This window comes from Carassius gibelio, chromosome B17 (genome assembly GCF_023724105.1).
Source record: "Carassius gibelio isolate Cgi1373 ecotype wild population from Czech Republic chromosome B17, carGib1.2-hapl.c, whole genome shotgun sequence".
Classification (NCBI taxonomy): Eukaryota; Metazoa; Chordata; class Actinopteri; order Cypriniformes; family Cyprinidae; genus Carassius; species Carassius gibelio.
In genome coordinates this window covers 13,201,887-13,220,409 of record NC_068412.1, presented here as the reverse complement: position 1 = coordinate 13,220,409, position 18,523 = coordinate 13,201,887, and the positions used below count along the sequence as shown (strand labels likewise).

The 18,523-nt window shown below is 37.0% G+C and overlaps 3 protein-coding genes across 3 annotated transcripts; 1 reads left to right on the top strand and 2 right to left on the bottom strand.

The window, feature by feature from the left end:
- Positions 1 to 237: 237 nt before the first annotated feature.
- xkr5b (XK related 5b) lies at positions 238 to 6,937 on the bottom strand. The gene is made up of 7 exons (XM_052579944.1): positions 6,725 to 6,937; positions 6,016 to 6,199; positions 5,171 to 5,343; positions 4,020 to 4,232; positions 3,688 to 3,857; positions 1,718 to 1,829; positions 238 to 1,491 (listed from the first exon to the last, which is right to left on the bottom strand). Exons 1-7 carry the CDS (start codon positions 6,813 to 6,815, stop codon positions 740 to 742), a joined length of 1,695 nt encoding a protein of 564 aa, XP_052435904.1. The 5' UTR covers positions 6,816 to 6,937; the 3' UTR covers positions 238 to 739.
- A 1,213-nt stretch (positions 6,938 to 8,150) lies between these two features.
- Positions 8,151 to 12,052, top strand: LOC127975912 (cathepsin B-like). The gene is made up of 10 exons (XM_052579965.1): positions 8,151 to 8,312; positions 9,516 to 9,639; positions 9,776 to 9,861; positions 10,025 to 10,139; positions 10,225 to 10,340; positions 10,497 to 10,582; positions 10,678 to 10,824; positions 11,085 to 11,201; positions 11,286 to 11,414; positions 11,591 to 12,052. The coding sequence occupies exons 2-10, from the start codon at positions 9,517 to 9,519 to the stop codon at positions 11,662 to 11,664; spliced, it is 993 nt and encodes a 330-aa protein (XP_052435925.1). The 5' UTR covers positions 8,151 to 8,312; position 9,516; the 3' UTR covers positions 11,665 to 12,052.
- On the bottom strand, positions 11,613 to 15,567 carry cgref1 (cell growth regulator with EF-hand domain 1). Its single transcript, XM_052579970.1, has 6 exons — positions 15,305 to 15,567; positions 14,892 to 15,003; positions 14,081 to 14,140; positions 13,607 to 13,680; positions 13,201 to 13,325; positions 11,613 to 13,114 (listed from the first exon to the last, which is right to left on the bottom strand). Exons 1-6 carry the CDS (start codon positions 15,333 to 15,335, stop codon positions 12,812 to 12,814), a joined length of 705 nt encoding a protein of 234 aa, XP_052435930.1. The 5' UTR covers positions 15,336 to 15,567; the 3' UTR covers positions 11,613 to 12,811.
- Between the last annotated feature and the right edge of the window lie 2,956 nt (positions 15,568 to 18,523).

Here is an 18,523-nt window from a genome sequence, read left to right as displayed (position 1 = left end):
TTTAGTACAAACTTATTTTGACAATGATTTATACAATTATTTAAAAAACTATATTCTCCACAGATTAACCATAAATATAACAGTTGTTATAAAATACTATATGTTCCCTTTGCATACACTTGGTGAAATAAGATATAATAATATAAAAATACATGAAAAACAAAATTATATATATATATATATATATATATATATATATATATATATATATATATATATATATGTAAATGTATCAGACCTGGCAAAAAAAAAAAAAAGAGCAGCAAGTAAAATATGTCAGTGTAACATATAGTACATAGTAAATGTAAACCAATTTTAATTCACTGAGCTTATAACTAACGGTACTAAGCTGCATACAGATAACTGCCAGCTTATAGTGTTTATAATATTTAATAACAATAAACCAGAGTTTCTACAGGTTTAATGAAGGTAAATGAAAGATTTTTAAAGAACACTTAAAGAAAATATATGGAATAAATTGAAAATTGGAGCTGTATTAGCAACACTTCAACTGACCGTCATTATAATGTAACCCCCACCCCCACTAAAATATGGAAATAACTTACTGTACCTTCTCATCATGCTGCAAAACATTTATTTCCATGACTTCATGAACTTAAGATCTGCTCTGATCTAAGGCCTTAAATGGTGCACGGAGCTGAATTAAAAATCTTTAAGACCTGCAGAAGCCTAGCAAAATGAAAATATTTACCAGCTTTATCCCAAATAAATTCTAGTATTAAAAATGTACCTGTCTTCTCGCCCCTCCTAATCGAGGACTTGTACTCTGCATTGTTTTGAGGTCTGGTATTGGAGTTGAGGTATGACATGGGTTCCTGTTCAACAGCTGTTTGGCAGACAGGTGCAGTGCAGCTCCATTCATAATGGGACTGATCACAGCCATACTCTCTTTCTCTAATGTAGCATCACTGACACTATAAGAGAAATGGGGTTCTGCACTGAAGTAAACAGTGCTACTGCAGTCTGCAGGGCAGGTGTTATACCCTGCAGCCTTCTCTAGAGACTGCTGTCTCACTTCAGCAACAGATAATCCTTCACGGTTTTCAGCTGGACTACTTTTAGATTGTTCACCTGCTTCCATGTTTGGCTGGTTACAAGCGTCCCCTCCAGTGTCTATGTTGGGTGCATCATCGTTGTCCAGGATGACTGAAAGCCCTCTGTCTCCATACATGCAGCTGATCTTGACTGTGTTTCCAGTTTTGAGAGCCAGACGTATTAACATATGATGATGGTGCCAGTCGCCCTCTAGAGGCTGAACAGAAGATCCTCCTCCTGCCTGCGTGTCAGGAGCAAAACCAGTCACTGAGAAAGTGCCATGGTGGTGTGTGGAGGATTCGAGTGTTGTGTCCTTGCAGTCCACATCGGTTGTTCTGTCAATAGTTGTCAGGCTCATTTGGAGTCTGAGACTCTGGAGGATCTCCGTAGATTTTGGATGAAGAAATCGGTAGTACAGAACAACAAAAATCACACCTAGAAAACAGCAAACAGAGCAAACTATATTTGTAATGTTAAAAAAAACATATCAGAAAACTGACCCTCATTTTTGGGTGAACTATCCCTTTAAATTAGTACATCTCAGATTGAATATCAATTTTTCATATGTTACAATATAATCAGTGCTGGATAGATTACTGATTCCAAATGACATGATTATCAAGATCAGGCATTTTAATATTAGAGCATTCTTAATCTTTACCGATAAGGAAGCTGCATAAGACGTTCAGAGGAACACTCAAGCTGTCCCACGAAATCCCGCTGAGCGAGTCTGATGCCAAAAGCAGAAGGAAAGTGTTCTCCAGCAGCATTAACTACAACACAGATAAAAAAACCTGGATCAGTGATCTCTGAAATCAGTAGACAGAAATAAAAAAAATTAAATCATTATCATCCACAAGTCTCCAAGTGTAGTACTAAAATCATTTAAACTAAAAGTGAAATACAAATAAAATCTAAAAGGTAAATATGAATATTTAAATGTATATATATATATATATATATATATATATATATATATATATATATATATATATATATATATATACAAACACACATTTAAATTTATTCATTTTTCAGACGCTTTTATCCAAAGCGACTTACAAATTGGAACAGTGGAAGCAATCAAAAACAACAAAAAGAGCAATGGTATATAAGAGCTATAACAAGTCTCAGTTAGGTTACACAGTACACATAGCATGGGATTTAAAATATTATAATAAATAAAAATAAAAAGAATAGAGCAAGCTAGTGTTAGAGGTCTTTATATGTATAATAAATATATATGTATACACACACACACACACACACACACACACATAAATGCATAATAAATGACAATAAAATAGAATACAAAAAGATTAGAAATAGAACAGAATTAGAATAGTGAGTGTTAAAGTAAGAGGGTCAAATAAAGATGGAAGAGATGTGTTTTAAGCCGATTCTTGAAGATGGCTAAGGACTCGGATTGAGTTGGGAAGGTCATTCCACCAGGAGGGTACATTTAATTTAAAAGTCCGTAAAAGTGACTTTGTGCCTCTTTGGGATGGCACAATCAAGCGACGTTCACTTGCAGAACGCAAGCTTCTAAAGGCACATAAGTCTGAAGTAATGAATTTAGGTAAATGGGTGCAGAGCTGGTGGTAGTTTTGTAGGCAAGCATCCATGCTTTGAATTTTATGCACGCAGCTACTGGTAGCCAGTGCAAATTGATAAATAAAGGTGTGACGTGTATTCTTTTTGGCTCATTAAAAATTAATCTTGCTGCCGCATTCTGGATTAATTGTAAAGGTTTGATAGAAACTGACTGGAAGACCTGCCAGGAGAGCACTGCAATAGTCCAACCTGGACAGAACAAGAGCTTGAACTATGTATTTCATATTTAAATATTCATGTGTGCATTAAAGTCGATTAGTCTAATCACCTTTAATGCACGCATTTTAAACAGGTTATTGTACAGTAAACAAATCGCCATTCTAATCTAATGCGTTGCGGCACTGTAAGGTGCACACACAGGCTTCAGACAGTAGCCTCTACATCACGTTCAGATCACGGCATCGCGTGCACATAGAATCATTAATTTTCAACACTGTTCTGTGATTTCTGAGTAAAATAGCTTAGAAACTGAAAAGTTCTAGCATATATTTCTTAATAACTAAATACCACAGCTTCACTAGAGACACGCTGCAAGGGAGAATTAATTCACACACGCAATCGCTCACTAATTCATTCATATAAATGTAATATTTACTGTGCTAATTTATCTGCATCTAAAGAACTGATAAAAATGAGCTGCTATAGAAGCAATAGCCATGTGGGCAATGCTGTGTCATATGCCATAGCTGTGCACAAGGTGTTTGATTCTAAGTTCCAGGTTCAGGCTTGTTTTGTTCATTAATTGCATCATCATCGACTAGTTGAGGTCGACTCGACTTTCATCACATAAAAGCATAGATTGTAAAAGACTTTTAAAAAATCAAAAGTCATTCAACCCTAATATACATATAAATATAAATACATTTTTAAATAATAAAAAAATAATATAAATGACAAAAACATAATAACATTACTAAAACTTGAAAAACGCAAACAAAAGCTTATTCTAAATATTAATAAATAAATAAAATTTTTTATAAATAATATGAAACAACACTGCAGTGCGGTGAGACCAACCAAATAGAATCCAGTCATGTGGTACCGAGAGGGCCCATCTTTAACGTTGAGGAAGAAGAAAATGTGAATTGCCCCGAAGATGAAGTTGAAGAGCCGCCAGGAAGCACGGTTAATGCAGATATCTGTCTGCTGGGACACTTGCCAGAATGTCATAATAAGCCAGTGGAAACCTGAGCAGGGATTTAAAGAGACAACCACAAAGAGGCCATTTATTAACAAGTCATCCTTTTCGAATTGGGCAATGGCAAATTACTTAAAAGCACTCAGGGCTGTCACGTGAGCTAACTGTGAAAGCTTTTGTGTGTGCAGAAAAAACACATAGCTTGACTCACCCACAACTCCACAGGACCACCAGTGAAACATACTGCAGAAGAACATGAGGCTGGCCACCCTGGCACCTAGCATGCCCCCTCTCCATATGAGCTGACACAGCATTGCAGCGGGAGTCATGTGCAAGTGACCGGGACGGAGCAGAAAGCATGAGCGGCTGTACAGGACCAGAAACCAGGACACATTCAGCAGGCTCAGCCCCACACATAAGACCACTGTAAAAAAGTTTAAAGAGAGCTATAGAAACTGATTCAAGGAACAGTTTACCTAAAAATATTTTAAAAAAGGCTTAAAATGTACCCTCGGACCATCCAAGTTGTAGATTAGTTTGTTTCTTCATTGGAACAGATTTGGAGAAATTTAGTGTTACATCACTTTCTCACCAATAGGTCCTCTGCAGTGAATGGGTGCCATCAGAATGAGAGTCCAAAACAGCTGATAAATACATCATGATCATCCAAAGGACTCCAGTTTATCAATTAGCATCTTGTGAAGTGAAAAGCGTCATGTTTATAACAAACAAATCCATCATTAGGCTTTTTAACATTAAACAGCTACTTCTGGACAAAATACCAGTCCATAATCTATGACAAACTACTTCCTTCAGTGAAAATGTCCATGCCGTTTTCCTCTCACATCATAACAATTCACCAAAATATTTGTTTAGGACTGTTGTCGCTTGTGAGTGATATTTTATTTGCACAAATTTCTCTCCTGGTTCATACTTTTTCACTGGAGAAAGCAATATTGCTGATAGAAGAGCCAGAACAAATTAATTCACAAGACATAATTTGATGGACTGGTGTTGTGTGGATTATTGTGATGTTTTTATCAGCTGTTTGGACTCTCATTCTGACGGCACCCATTCACTGCAGAGGATCTACTGACGTGATATAAAGCTGTAATTTACTTAAAATCTGTTTCAAAAATTGCCAGGGGATGAGTAAAAGTTCAGCAAATTTTCATGTTTGAGTGAACATTTAGTATTGTGCACAACAATAATGATTAATGCACAATCATGTCTTGTTTTATCATAACATTTACAAAAGCACAACAAATCTTTTTTTATTGGTCAGTGACTCATTCAATCATTGTCACTGAATAATTTACTATTTCCACAGAAAACTGTTGATGGATGTGACCTGGTTGATACCTGGTGACAGAAAGCCAGGGTGAAGGGTGAAGAAACTGTAGGTCTGCAGTAGACTTTGAGGCAAGCTGAGTGTCAGGGCCTCAATCAGTAACAGAGCAGACACATCCGCCTGCTGCATTAGTAATGCACCAAACTTAACCTGCCCACCCTGAGACTTCATGCAGCACCATAACCTGCAAAAAAAAAAAAAAAAAAAAATTAGAAACAAATATCTCAGAAACAAGTAGCCTATTGTAAGATAAATAATATCGTTGGGTGAAACCTGATATGAACATGCACAGGTCACCACAATGAAAAAATACACTACAGTTTGAAAGAACTTTTTTTTTATGTTTTTGATCAAAAATACAGTACAATTGTGAAAAATTATTACAATTTAAAATAACCATTTTCCAGTATTAGATGTAATGTATTCCTGTGATGGCAAAGCTGAATGTTCATCAGCCATCACAGAAATCATTCTAACATGCTGATTTGGTGCTCAAGAAAAATTTCTTATTATTATCAGTGGTTTTTTTTTTTTTTTTGATGTAGGTTAAAAACAGCATTTATTTGGAAAATAAGTGTATGCAACAATATAAAAGTCCTTACCATCCATCACCTTTGTCAATTTAAAGCACCCTTGCTGAAAAATAATACTTTATATCAAAACTTCTCAAAAATTATTACTGACCCCAAACCTCTTGAATTATAGTGTGCATTGTTATAAAGCTTGTTATAGGGCCTTTAAGATGTTTTACATTGTGACATTTTCATGATTTTGGAGTTAAATGTGACCTGGACATGTTCTCATGAATTCATTATAACTCAATTAAAACAGTTCTAAATGCTAGAATGTTTTTGACCTGTGATAGACCCCCAGATGCAGACAGTGCAGAAGCAGAAGGGAGGGCTTGGATCGATCTGCATCAGTGATGTACCACTTCAGACTGAGCAGCTGCACAAGTGTGACAGGCAGACACAGAGCCAGAGTCAGCCAGGCCAGCAGCTCCTCGCCCATCCAGAGGTAGTGAGTAAAGCACAGTGCAACTGAGGACATAGTAAACAACAAATACGTCAAACAGTCCATTTATAACAACAACACTGAACTGACTCGAGCTGAATAACGACACCATTGTCTTCTGTAGAGCTTATCATAGCTGATATGAACTTATTTCATTATTGATGATATTTAAAAAAAAATGCATGTCTTTTTAATTAACAACTGGTACACTATTATAATTTTAATAAGTCTTTCACAAACAAGTATAATGTGAATTTGAATGCACAAACTAATGATTTAACTATCTGTGAAGTAACTTGTCTTTTGGGGTTGCGTGTCTAATGTAAAGCATCTGTGTGACAGAACACGCCCCCTGCTCTCCATTCATGAAAAAGGCGCTCAAATGCTGTAAAACTATAGCAGAAATAAAGTGCAATAGCAAAACTGAACTCATAATACAACAAGAACAAATAGGCAAAACCCAAATTCACATGCCGATGCAGTTTCCAGAATATGTTCAGTAAGCACAGATAGCGGTTTGGAAAGGAATGATTCATCGGGAAATAACTTACGCGCCGCTTTCTCCAATAAAACAATGACTCCTGAAAAAGAGTAGAGGCAGACGTGACTCCATATGATCGCACTTCCCTTTCGATTCTGCATCGTTGCACTAAAAAGTGTTTTTTGTCAAAGTTTGTGGTATTACTTCTGCAGCTTTTGAAGGACAGTGAGCTTGCGCGCGAGCTGCGCTTTGTGTGTGACGTCTTTCTGATCGGGAATTGGAGGCTGCCGCTTAATGTGACGTCACGCACCGAAGAATCATATTGTATGTAACGTATGTAATGTATTAGTCAACCCAAGCTCTCTTTCACAAAAAGTTAAGGACCTATTTTAAAAGCATGTGTCTACCTTCAAAGAAGCTAATAAAACCTGGACTGTTTGGCCTCGTTTTGAATGTTTCAACATTGATTTTACTTTATTTTATTCAGGAAAGGAAGGAAGAAAAGGAAACAACTTGACATGTGGCCAAGTGCACACACACAGCATTAAGTACTGAAATTGAAGGTGGAGAGACCACTGTAGATTCACTTACCCCTCCTACAATCCCTGCCAGACTGTAGGAGGGATTTCTCAAACCCGTGACCTTTGGGTTACAAGTCCGACTCTCTATCCATTTCAGACCTCCCTTCAGACTTTGTTGTGCCAACAGTGAAGCATCCTGAGACCATCCGTATGTTGGGTTGCTTTACAACCGAGGGAGTGGGCTCTCTCATAATTCTGCCCAAAAACACTGCCAGGAGTAAATATGGTATCAAAACATCCTGCAAGAGCGATTTCTTCCAATGATCCATTAGAAGTTTGGTGATGATCCGTGCATTTTCCAGCATGATGGAGCACCATGTCACAAAGCAAAAGTGATAAAGAAGTGGCTCAAAGATCATTACATTGAAGTTTTGGATCTGTGGCCAGAAAACTCCCCGGATTTCAATCCCATAGAGAACCTGTGGTCAGTCCTCAAAAGGCAAGTGGGCAAACAGAAGCCCCAAATTTTTTATTAACTCCGAGAACTAATAAGCCATGAAAGGATTCACCATAAGACAGGATTTTTCCAGAAGCTAATATCCAGCATGCCAGAATAATACTGTACTGTACTGTACTGTCAGTACTATATATATATATATTTTGCCAATAAAAGCTGTTAAAATGTATGAAATGCTTATTGTTTTTCAGTGTAAACATATGGGGAAAAATCTACAAATTCTGAAGCAGCAAACACAACGTTTGTCACTTACAAAACTTTTGGCCATGACTTTTTTTTTTTTAACTGTGTGAACTCTTGGTTTTTAGAGTTCATAGAAAATTAGATCATTAATGTCATCATTATGATTAACCACAGCTTAATTTTCTTTGGATTCCATGCTATTCATCACATTACTTACATTCCAGACTAAATTAACAACTAAGTACTTTGATTACTCAAGAGATTCAATCACGTGAGAGTCATGCGACCCCAAGCGCACATGACTCCTCACGTGATCCTTCGTTGCTCTATAAACCCATCAGCGCGTTCTTTTGCTGTTGTTTATTTCCGCCCAGTGGTGCTTTGGGGGAGTGAGACACACATTTCAAATAAAACAACTGCCAGCAGACGAAAGACAGGTAGGACGTTGTTCCTAAAATCTGCTTTTAAATCACGATCATGTATATTATTGTTACTTCTTATTTGCTTATAATTTAACATCAGGTAAAAAGAAATCATGGACGTATAGTAGCCTGTTTTGTACCCATGTCATTCAAAAATTACAATGCGAAACGCTTTATTCGGGAGTAACTTAACTTTATTTTATTTCAAAGACCCTAACTGCTTTGCTCTGAAATATAATGTTGCAGTCGTGCGATTTATTATTTTAAAATCTGGATTAATTTTTCGTTTGACTAAACAAACAAGGCCTGCAGTTAAAAAGCAAAGCGGGGGAAATGGAAACCAGAGCTTTTGTTTGAACACATGTGAATGCTACGCTGCTCGTTTACTTCCAAATACAGTATTAGATTTCAAACATAAGTTGTCTCCGATATTTTACGCCTTTCAATAAAGTTACTACAGTTAAGTGGGAGCTTTAAATGCCGCGAGCAGTCTTTTATATTTGCATTCCTCACTATATACTTGACTCCTGACTGTGTTAATGCCACTTTAAACAGTATTTTTAAGTTAATTAATTTTACTTCAAGGTTTAAGGTCAAAGTAGGCCGGCTTTCTCAAATTGGCAGGTTTTCATTGAAACTGCTTATTCATGTCTTATGATTGATTGCATAATTTGCATAGACCTTTTAGAAGTTCAATCTGCAAAATATTGCTAAATTGATGCCTTGTGAAAATTATAGTTGTCAAGATCGTGGCAAGTCCATAGGGAATACGGAAGTAAAGTTGTTTTAAAAACCACTCCGCTGTTAAACCACTTAACTAGGAGCCCCTTTAAAAAAAAAAAAAAAAAAAAAGCCTTAAAATAAAGACTTGCCCAGGGTCAAGGATTGTTTGTATGGTTGTGTAACCCTTAGGAGTCCTGGCCATGTTTAAGATGTCTCGAGCCTTCTCTTCTGCATGACTGCAGTCTGAAGAGAACACTTCTGTATTCTGTGATCTGTTTCTCCTGATTGAGAAGTGTTCTTGATGTACCACCTGACCGTTGCTGATTTTTAAGACCGTTTAGAACTTTAAACTTCATTAAATGAAACCAAGATGCAGCATTTTAGCTGCAGTTCATATTAAAAGGCTGTTTAAAGTGGGACTTTTGGACCACTAGAATTACACCTAAAAGCCTCTTCTCTGCATGCAATTGAGATTTAATAGTGTTTTTGTTTCAGAATGTGGCGGCTGGCTTTCCTGTGCGTGGTCTCAGCCCTTTCAGTTAGCTGGGCTCGTCCTCGACTTGCTGCTCTCTCCCCTGAGATGGTCAACTTCATCAATAAAGCAAACACTACTTGGAAGGTAAGAAGCCGTTCTAGTAACTGATATGCTAAATTTCATCCTAGTAAAAATTAGCCACTATTGGAAAGATCTTTTGTATTGAGCCATTTTCTTCAGCATCTCTTTCATAATTTCGCAACATAATTGTCACCTATAGGCTGGACACAACTTCCGTAATGTGGACTACAGCTATGTGAAGAGGCTGTGTGGGACTTTGCTGAAAGGACCCAGACTCCCTGTCATGTGAGTTCAGTTGAATTTTGTGAGTGGTGAAGATTAAGAAGTGCAACTAGTTAAAATTGCATACATATGAAGGATTCGTCATGATGCTGTTCTTAGTTTCCTCATGCTTCTTGCTTTCAGTCCTGCGTTCTGGTATAACGGATTTTGCTTAATCTTTAACTAGGGTACAGTATGCTGATGACTTCAAGCTCCCCACTAACTTTGATGCCAGAGAGCAGTGGCCCAATTGTCCCACTCTTAAAGAGATCAGAGACCAGGGTTCTTGCGGCTCATGCTGGGTGAGGTCTTGTCTCTGGTGGATGCAATATGACCTTAGATCTGTTATTTGTACACCTCACATTTTTACTGGTATTCTTCTCGTAGGCATTTGGGGCTGCTGAAGCCATATCTGACAGAGTATGCATCCACAGCAGTGGCAAAGTGAGTGTGGAGATCTCCGCTCAGGACCTGCTTACCTGCTGTGTCCGCTGTGGTATGGGGTAAGTTAGAAAATACTGTAGTGTAATTACTGCTAAAGGAGGACCCAGTGTATGATGATGCATTCAGGATAATGCCAAACAAGTATGCTGGCTTTAAATTGGAAAAATAGATACATATTTTGTAATGTTTTGCACAATGTTAATTGTTAATCTCAGATGTAATGGGGGATACCCTTCTGCTGCTTGGAATTTCTGGAGCACAGATGGTCTGGTCACCGGTGGCCTGTATAACTCTCATATTGGTTGGTGACTTTATTATTGTCCTGGTGTATTGCATTTGGAAACATTTTTTATTATTAATAATAATAATATTAATTATAATTTACTTATTTTTAAGGTTGTCGTCCATACACCATTGAACCCTGTGAGCATCATGTGAATGGCAGTCGCCCTCCTTGTACTGGAGAGGGTGGAGATACTCCGAACTGTGACATGTCCTGTGAGCCTGGCTACAGCCCCTCTTACAAGCAGGACAAACACTTTGGTATGAGTTTACAGAACACAAATAGTTACATAAAGGTTTACTTATTTGCACCTAGTCAGACATCACTTTAGGTCTGTGGTTTTAAAGCCATTTTACTCAGTCCACCGAGATATTTAAAGGCCCTCAGCTCTTTTGTTTTTACACTGTTCCTCCATCCCAGCCCCCGGGTTGAGAATTGCTATTTAAAGGTTTTTTTTTTTTCTGAATGATGGCAAAATATGAATTCATTGAACTTTTGTGGTCCTTGTTTGTCACTGCAGGAAAGACGTCCTATAGTGTCCCTTCTAATCAGAAGGACATTATGAAAGAGCTCTACAAGAACGGCCCAGTAGAGGGAGCTTTCACAGTCTATGAGGACTTCCTGTCATATAAATCTGGTCTGTTTTTGTTCATGTGCATGGCTAGAGTACTAATAACATGGAATGGTTGATAATGTGGTGGTTCTTTACTCGTTTTTGTAGGTGTATATCAACATGTGAAAGGAGATGCACTAGGTGGTCATGCCATTAAGATCCTGGGCTGGGGAGAGGAGAATGGTGTCCCTTACTGGCTTGCTGCTAACTCCTGGAACACTGATTGGGGTGATAATGGTGAGGGTCATTTTTCTTTTGTATGAGGACTAAAATGCTGCTGTCTTCAGTTTGTTACCCAACCAAGTAAACTGCCAAGGAAGTGTTCATGTGTTTTGTACCAACACTTGGTTTATGGATTAAAATGAATGTACAGGAGTTTGCGTCATTGACCAAATTTTTATTTGCAACTTTAGGATATTTCAAGATTCTCCGAGGTGAGGACCACTGTGGCATTGAATCTGAAATTGTGGCTGGAATCCCACACTAACCACCAAAAAGAAATGCAGGGAGGGCTGAAATGAGCACCCCGTTCAAAACGCAGACACGGAATGTCTCCAACTTAAGCTGAATGCCATCCTTTATGGCCATGTTACATGTTATTAATTAGTGGGTTTTATATGAAATCACTTTAGACAGGGATCCTCAATCAGGTACGTTTTCGAACTGGCGTGACATTTTTATGCATCTCAATGTTAACTAGTTGAGGTCATGTGGTGTCAGTTTTAGACCAGTTTACAAGATTTCAGCACAACTTGATGCCTTGGCCAATGTGACTTTTTTTTTAAATTTGCTTATCTAGGTTGAATGGTTTTTATTTTGGTTTAATTTTTTTTTAATGCACAGTCTAAAATGTAATAAAGATTAAAACCAAAGTATGTATTGTCTTGAGGTTTTTTTTTTTTTTTTTATCAATTGCAACATCAAGTTTTCTACTATAACTAGGTAGAGAATGGAAAAAGGAATATTGGACCTAAAGGCAAATATTGTGGGGTTTTGCACTTCAATCGAAATCAAGATGGCGGAGGCTGAGAAATCTGTACTGGAAATGTAGTGTGTGGGTCTCCTTGGAAGTACAAATTGCTTAACTGTTCAGCAAAACTGCATGGTTAAATTACTCCCTTATGGCATGAGACACTTAAGACTTCAGCCATTTACATCCTGATCCATCCAAATTCTATTGCATGCTCCTCAGAAAAATAAAGTTTTCAGCAACATTATTGAAGCTCAATAAACTATTTCTAATTGAACTTTTATTTCAGAGGCATCAACCCTCAAGGAGGGGCTGGATATAGGAAAATGCCAAGAGTTTAGTTTGAAAACCTAACAATAGTTGCTAAACCTGGGTTGTCTCTTAGCAAATCTGAGTTGTACTTGGTTTGCATAGTTTGAACCGGGCCGTTCAGAGGGTTTGCAATAACATCTATAATATCAGTAACGCATGCTCTTGTACTTTCATAACTTTTAGCATATCCAGAATTAAATTATGTATCAGTTTATGCAGCGGGTACGTGGTTTCCAGTGTATGGCTAATTTGTACAAGTCTCTAAAGTTGTACTTCATGCTTAATTTGGCATTACATCTCTAGTTGCTCTTGGTGGACTGGTTTTTTAGGCTGCAGTTAGTCCTGATGTTCTTCATGCTATCTGGTTGTGATTCTCAGCCTCCATGTTTTCTTTTTTGGCTGAATCTTGTGTCCCATTTTCATGTTCAGACTCTTGGTTGTCTTCTGCATCTTGTTGGTGAGTTTCAGAAACTCCGTCCTCTGATTTTGTATGTGTTTGCTCCTGGTTTAAGGCTTCCTCCGCAGGAGGATCAGTGGGCACAAATTTGTTTTCTTGCTTATGGTCTATCATGGATGATAACAGCTCTGAAGGAGCCAGAAGTCCATCCTGGTTCACATCTTGAGTTTGTAGCAGATAATCCACCAAAGATACAACCTAAAGTGTAAACCACTTCAAGTCATAACCGAATTCAAGAACTTTTTTTTACTTTGAATGTTGTGACAAAATGAAGCAGCACTCACAGTATCTGCAGACTCTGGCAACATTTCATGAGAAGTCAGAAAATCTGTCAGTAGTTGCATTAGTTCAAGGCCATCCATCTGCCCACTTCTGTCATAGTCATACAGAGAGAAAAGGAAAAATACCTCTGTGACAAGAGGAGAACAAATCAGACAATAAGAAGCTTATGAAACCTGAGAGCACCCAAGGTAAACTGCACAACTGAGAACTTTAGCTCTTACATTTATAAATGTCAGTTTAAATACAACACAATTTTTACAGAACTAACTTATAGGCAGTGGAATTATCTTAATATGAAATAGCAAAATATATATTTAGCAATTGTATGCAAAATGGAAAAGCACACAGAAGTAGTGGAAATAAAAGCGGTTAACAGAGACTGTTACAAATGAAACCCTGTATATTAACCTTGTTCCCTTGTGTTCAGCTCTGGACTGGTCTGTCCTTCCTTCAGGCTGCTCTTGATGTAGCTTTGTAAGAGCCTGTCATACAGAATCAAAGATTACAGGCCACTCTAGTTCAGCTTTATATGATTACAGTACTTATGAAGGAATAAGAGCAAGGATATAAATTCATGCAGTACTTTCCTGAATTGGAACATTTAAAAAATTACACTTTAAAGATAAATACTGGAAGCATTGTGTTTAACGTGCATAACTGCATAATGTCTTTCTTTAGGACTTATTTCTTTTGAAATAAGGCTGAATGCACAGCTCTGATTTTGTTTTGGCACCTTTTTAGCTATTACTTGTTCAGCATGTCAGTGTGTCAGCATTATCTCAACAGACTTTGAACCTTGCGCCAACTGTACTATCTTATTTGATCAGGCAGGGTTTGAAGATAGTGAAGCAAGACTCAGGGAGTAGTAGTCCAAAAATGAACCTGCGGTTGTCTTCGCTGGGGCCAAAAGGATTTGCAAGGTCTGGTACAACGATGTCATCACTGGAAAAACAACAGTCACAAGAAAAATGAGCAGAGTTTATTGCACATTTAAAAAAAAAATCAATACCAAGATACTACCATTTGCTATTGGATAACTATCTACCTATCCAAATCAAAAAAGTCCATCCACTAGATATGCTGTTTAACAGGCAAGATGTTACTTACAGATGTACAATTCTAAAATGTGTTATGCACAAACGTACAATTGTTCAGACTGAATATAGCCTAAATATATGCTAAATATATAAAATACATAATCTAAATCTAATTTGCATTTATTTATATCATTATTTAAATTAATATAATCAACTATAATCATTCACTCATAATTAAAATATTTAATCATTCTTGCCAGCTATTGATTTTTGTTTCATTACTCATGATTGCTTAAATTACTCAACTGATTGTCAAAACACATTTACATAGACACATAAACACATTTTCTCTTTATTGACATACTTTCCAATAGGTAGTACCGTAGTAGTAGTAGTAATTGGGAAAAAAAAAACATAATATTTAAATTTATATAAGATGCATTTTACAAAATCTACATGTGATTTGTGTTTTTTAAATAAGCACATGGTACTTATACAGTAATACGCTATATTGGATGATCCTCTCTGAATATGTTTAAATCTTTCTATAAAATCCCACTGGGGGGCCACTAATACTACGATATACGACAGTCATAGTGCAGTGTAGTATAGTATCCTACAGTACAGTATACTAGCATGGCGTTAATGAGGCCTACCTGAGAGTTTGCTGAAGTTGTGGAGAACACAGACTCAGTGAAGGGAGGATGAGCAAGAACACAAGCCGTGCCGTGATCATATTAACTGCTCCACTGGATCGCTTTGTCACACCTGTCACCGCAATCAAACGAATCATTAGGGAGTCAATCGATCACTCAAAAATTATACAGAAACTGTTGTACTGTTTGAATCAAACACCAAAATGATTCTTTCGGATATGAGGAGTATGACAGTGACAGAACTCCCTACAGTTCGAGAACAATGAAGCCTGTTCTTCTTTTCTTTTTCTTTTATTTCTTTTCTTTTTTAATGTGCATTGTACTAAAAGATGCATTGTACTAATGGATGCTGATTTAGAGACGGACAGTAAGGATGTAACTAACAGAAACGCTAGAAGTGAACGAGCCTGTACCTCTCGCAGCGGCGGTCAGCGGTCGCTCCATGATGAACCCCACCCGGCTGATGAGAGCAGCACAGCCCCGTGTGTTTGCGTCAGTGACGGGCTACACGTGGACTCCGTGGACGTGCCGTTGACCGAGTGAGATCAGCTCCTCCTCGCGCTCTCCACCGGCTTCCATCATCGCCACTAGAGTCGCTGACGCCGCATTTACTACATGCAGTTCCTCCGCATGCACCGCCTCTTGTGTGCAATACCTTATCCGTTACTGAATAAAAAATAATGTCATGAAGTGACCAGTGTACGTAAGAGCTATTTCTTACATTGGCCTTTGGAGAACAAGAGGAAACAGAACGTCAGCAACTTATTTATATATTTTTTCTGTTTAAAAGTGTGTTATGCATAATAAACGTTTCATACAATCCTGCTGCCGACAAACCCATTCCTGCTTTATTAAAAAAAACATGGTTTTGCACAGTTTATCCACAAGGTGGCATGCAACTGTAATGGAATAATACAGTGTCTTAGTGAAACCAACTCACCAATGCATAATATTAATATTAATGATGGTGATGACGACAATAATAACAACACATTGATTTAATAATTAAGTTAATTAAGAATAATGATATGTTACTTTGAAAACAATAAAAAATGATAGTGGTAGTAGTAGGTTTACTGTAAATGAGGCTTATGTTTTAAACAGTTTTGCCACATGATGGCGATGGCTTCCGTTTTAAACGCTACGACAAAGTATTAAAATCAAAGTCTATCTATCTATCTGTCTATCTCTCTGTCTGTCAAATCGCATATAAAGCTTTTTTTTTCATGGGATCCCCTAGACTTGTAGACACTCAGAGTTGATGTAATTGATTCACTTGTAGCTGATCAACTCAAAGTGCACAAATGCTTAGTTTATGGTGGGTAAATCAATACCTGCCTTGCTCACAGTCAGTCGTACTGTCCATGAATTTAATGTTGATTGAATATTTCTTCCCATTCAATCTGTGTCCAGTTGATCATTGATCTCAGCACAGGTCAGAGGTCATTTGGAGGTGCTGTCAGAAACACATGGAGGTAAAGGCATCATTTGTACAGCACCCAAGAGCACACAGACCTTTCCATACCACTTTCATGGTAGCAAGTATTTATACATTGCTAAGAATCTACTGTAATGATGAATGCAGTTATTTCAAGCCTCAATCTAATAGAATAAGCTTTATTTGATAAGGTTGTTTTCACTGGTCTGATAAAATATAGTTAGTTACATACATGATAATAAATTGAACAGCTTTTTCTCTTAGCCATTTGTAAATCTGACACGTGTGTGGATAATGTTCGATTTAGTAACAGCTGTGCCTGTTTCATGTATTGCTTTCGGTGCCATCTGTTCTGCCTCACTGCCAGATAGAGAGTTCAGCCAAAATGCTATTGTGTTTTCACAAACATTATAAACTATTTAATGCTAATCCTTCTAATCCAGTGCTATAGGAACCAAGCTTTTCCTTATGGTTAAATTCTGCTTGTTTAACCACACCTGAGTAAACTGATATTACGGTTGTTGTTGGTAGATCACAGGGGCATCATGTCAAAGGTCAAAGCCGACGGAGTATTTCTGGTAATGTATTTATGCTGCACACCTACATAGCACATCTCGTTTTATCAACGACTACACATTATATGAATATTCATTTCAAACTGTTTGCAAATACCTTTCAGTTGAGATTAAATATAAAATACGTAAAATACTTGATCCCATAAGCGTAATTCAGCAAAGTTGCATTGTAGAGTTAAATGTAATTTTATGTTTACAGTATTTGAATGAACCTAGGGGCCAGAATGGGTATAAATCAAGATATTTCCTGAAAATAAAAAATCAGTAACACCTACTGAGATGTGATTGGCCTAAAAATAAAACCAAATTTAACAGTCTTATTGTGAAAATTGACAAATGTTTTATATATATCAGTGTGTGTGTGTGTGTGCGTGTGTGATTCAGTGAATGTAGCTCATTAATATAGAACTATGATTAAACTGACTGTGACTTACCTGTGCATTACACAATTTTACCACAATTTTCACACATTTCATCCAATCAGAATTCATGTGGATCATGCTATATATAAAAATATTATCCATGCAATGTGATACTAAATGAATGACCACAATAAGATATGCAGATATGTTTTTAAAAGCCTGCGTGGAGCCAGAGAGGAGCACTAGTTCACTTTCTTGTCTCTAATTAGTGCCAATGATAAGTAGAGCATGATAAAGATGATGAGCATGTTCTCACTGTTCTGACTGGTGTGAACTATGCATGAGCTGTTGTTTTCTTTTCTCTCTCCGATCTCACTGTATCTGGGTTGAGCAGCACAAACAGAACCCGGTCAGAAAGTGCTGCTGAACTGAGACAGACATTTCTTCACAGTGTTATGTGAGGTCAGCTGGGATACATTCGGGATCTGTTTTGAAAGAAGTCATCCTGCTGAATAGACACACAGACTGAAAGCACAATGATTGCACATTAAAAAATAACAGTGTAATTAATAATCAGAAAGTTCTTATCGACTGGAAAGCGGCTGTTATTCTAGTCACACTGATGAATGTGTAGATGATTAGCTTAGACTTTCTCAGTCAACCAGCCTCACCTGAAAGATTAACAGTTAAGAACAGTTAAGTTAAGATTTTTTAATATTGAAGATTTTTGTGTTTGAATCAGTAAAAATAAAATAAAATGTCATTAAATAATAATATTAAATATTTTTTTAAATAATAGTTTTAGCAGTAATACTAACAAAAAAATAATAGTTATTAACAAAACAAAATAAACAACAACAATAATAGTATATTATTTAAAAGTAATTTTTTTGTTTTGTTTAAAAAATATACTACATTTTGTAATAAGCAATATGTAAATATATAGAAAATAAAAATGTATTAAATTATATTTATTTTTAAATAATAATGAAGATAAACACAATAAAAACAAAACTAACAATTAAATAATAGCAGACCAGTTGACAATGACAACAGCTGTTATATTTGTTGCAGTATAAGCAGATCTGTTATCACAGGGGCTTTCCTCTGTTTGCTTGTAGCAGTGTGTGAATGTTTTGCTTTCTCATCAGACATCACCTTTGGGAACGTGAGCAGTGTGTCGCTTAAGACTCTGGATTAACTGACAGCAGAGGTCTGCTGCATCATGGGAAGCTCCTGTACAAGCCGTCTGCCTCA